At 42.4% G+C, this 2,714-nt stretch overlaps 1 protein-coding gene across 3 annotated transcripts in view; it reads left to right on the forward strand.

Moving 5' to 3' along the window:
- The window catches only part of LOC107095940 (membrane-associated guanylate kinase, WW and PDZ domain-containing protein 3-like), an 83,743-nt gene extending 81,294 nt beyond the window's left edge, over positions 1-2,449 (forward strand). For all 3 annotated transcript variants that reach the window (XM_015392331.1, XM_015392329.1, XM_015392330.1), the window contains one exon: positions 826-2,449. In XM_015392331.1, the coding sequence (XP_015247817.1) occupies positions 826-1,850 (1,025 nt within the window). In that variant the 3' untranslated portion in view covers positions 1,851-2,449. The remainder of the gene's footprint in view (positions 1-825) is intronic.
- Positions 2,450-2,714: the final 265 nt, after the last annotated feature.

Raw genomic sequence — 2,714 nt, forward strand, 5'->3', positions numbered from 1 at the left:
TTCATTACTTTCCACCCCCGGTTTTTAAAAAGTAAGATTTAAACTACTGGAGTGATAAACTAAAACTTTTGACACCTCTGTTCTTAACCATAATGCATTTAGCAACCTCCATTTATTCTGTCAAATTTGTCATTCTTTTTGCAAATGCAACACTTATTTGATTAGAAAAGAAAATAATGATGAGGAGAAGGATTTTAAAAATTAGAACCAAATTAAATGGGATTATTTAAGGGTTATATCCTTACCACTCCTCTGTAAAAGCCAGATTTGTGGCCTGCAGAGTTAATAGTACCAATTTAATAGTACCAATTTAATTTTATTTTGCGAAACTTGAACAGAGCTCAGCAATGTGTTTAAAGCTTGGGATATTATTTATATAACCTAACCCTCCTTTAAACTTCCTCGTGCTCATATTATGCGATCCGTCAGATGCGTTTCTTGGTCGTTACAATGGGATTTGTTCAGCGCTGTTCTTCAGCAAACCTTGAGTTACACAGAAACTCAAGGTTTCTGACTTTATTTAGGGAAAATTGGAGTAAACATAACTTCAGAATGAATGCCACACCTTCTTTTGTGTATTTTTGTAAAGATGATCACATTAGCTATAATTTTTATTCTACTTTCTTTCTTTTTTTCTATTTCTACTTTAAGATAAAATAAAAAAAGAAAAGTATGGGATTGCAAGAAGACAAAATAGGGGAAGTTTCCTGAATGCTCTTGCAAGGTTCTGCAGATTACATGAAATTTTCAGGAAAAAAAATCAAAAAGAATTTCTGTCATTGACTAATTTTGTTTTCTCTCCCTTTTTCCACCCCACCTGTCCAGGCCATGAGCACAGAATCACCTCCCCCTCCCTGCTGTACAACCCCAAAGAGCAGGGTTTGGCTGCAGTAAACTCCACCGGAAGGAGGGGGCGTCGCTCCAATCAGAAAAGGAGAAGCAGATCGGTGGGAGACGTGAGGGGGAATGAGGCGAGCAGAGGAAGAAGAAGAAGAAGGCGGGGCTCTGTAGGAGGAGAACGCTTACGGAGCCCCATCTCTGAGCGACGGGAGAGTTCTCGCGAGGATAGGGAGAGGAGGAGGAAAGGGAGATCTCAAAGTTTACCAAGAGATGTTACCAGGAAATATGAAGATGATGACAATGAGACAGTAAGGGAAGGAAAAAGGGACAAGGAAAGCAGAAGGAGAAGACAGAGAGAGAGAGAAAGCAGGAGCCTAGAGAGGAGGAGGATGACAGAGGGAGAGGAGTCTGAGCAGGGAGAGGAAGAGCAGGAAGCACCTGCTGTTCAGGAGACGCAGGAGGAGGAAAGAGAAGAGGAACTGGAGGGAATAGTGGACTTATCAGAGAGTGAAGAAGATAATGTTTTCCTACCTATTCCAAGCCCCATCCATAGACTTCCCAGACCCAAAGAAAGCTGGCAGGTGCAATCTGAGGATAACTGGGACATGGCAGCAGCGTACAGGGAACTTCAAAGAGACGAGAGTCAGGAGCAAATACAGGAAGAGGCTCCAGAAGCCGAGCTGAATGAGGTCCAAGAAAACTACGACACAGAGTCAGTGAACTCCGAGAGGCCTTTACCAGGTGTCGCTCTTTCAGATCCGGGGTTACACAGAGAGCCCTTCTCCTTCCTCAACTCCTCATGGTCTGTGAACCAACTGGGGGAAACTGAGTCAGAGTCTGGAGACAGTCAGTCTGAAGGCAGCCTCTCTGCAGCCAGTATTTCAGGCCTTTCTGTCGCCACAGGCGCCCTGCCGGGCCCATGGCTCGTACCGGTTCAGTTTGGGGGAGAGAAACAAAGGCGCCATGGGAGAAGGACGGGGCAGAGGGGAAGAAGAGGCGCTGTCTCCTGACTGTTAATTGGAAATAAATCACGCAGCATCCGATTCTCTTTCACACCCTGTTCAATCTCTACTTGTTTTCCCCAAAGCTCCCTTTTCTCTGAGTCACCTTATCACCTACAGTAGAGCTCATATTCTTTGTGCCTTTCTTGCAGCCGATCTCTGGACGATGCCACATTTCAGTTTGAGCCTCCCTCAGCATTATTCGCGTCTTTCCGGAGCACTGTAACACATTTGGTTTGAATCCATACAAATTTTCCCCTTCCCTTCTGCTGGTCGATCGCCTGCCCCCTCAGCTTCCCTCTGAGCATTTACTCTCCCTTACGGCAAAGACTTTTACCTCATGAAGATACTGAGCAATAAAAATGCTGCAGCCGTCCAAGACTATCAGCATCCATATGCCCTCCACTGCATCTGTGTGACATGTCTGTACAGTAACCTTGTCTTATTGTGTATGTGAGCCCCTTTTTTTGAGGCTGCTGTATTCTGTAAATATCTGTAAAGAAATCATATAAGTTTATTGCAATTATCATAACTAGAAAAGCCCAGATTTGTATACCTTTATTGAAATACTCATGATTATTCTATATATTTGAATATATATATTTACCAAATACACACATATGTATATATATATATATATATATTGAAAATAACAGGTAACTGATCATTTTTTATTGTTGTGTGATGATGTGGTACTCAAACATTTGTAACGGCAGATATCCAGTGCCTTCCAAACGGATTCACACCCTTTCAACTTTACTTTCCCTTCATTTTTGGCCTTTTGTCATGTTCCAACCATAAAATGCAGTAATTGGATTGGGATTTTTTTTTTTTGTCATGTTCCAACCATAAAATGCAGTAATTGGATTGGGA

The sequence above is a fragment of the Cyprinodon variegatus genome, unplaced genomic scaffold (assembly GCF_000732505.1).
Source record: "Cyprinodon variegatus isolate N-32 unplaced genomic scaffold, C_variegatus-1.0 Scaffold587, whole genome shotgun sequence".
NCBI lineage: Eukaryota > Metazoa > Chordata > Actinopteri > Cyprinodontiformes > Cyprinodontidae > Cyprinodon > Cyprinodon variegatus.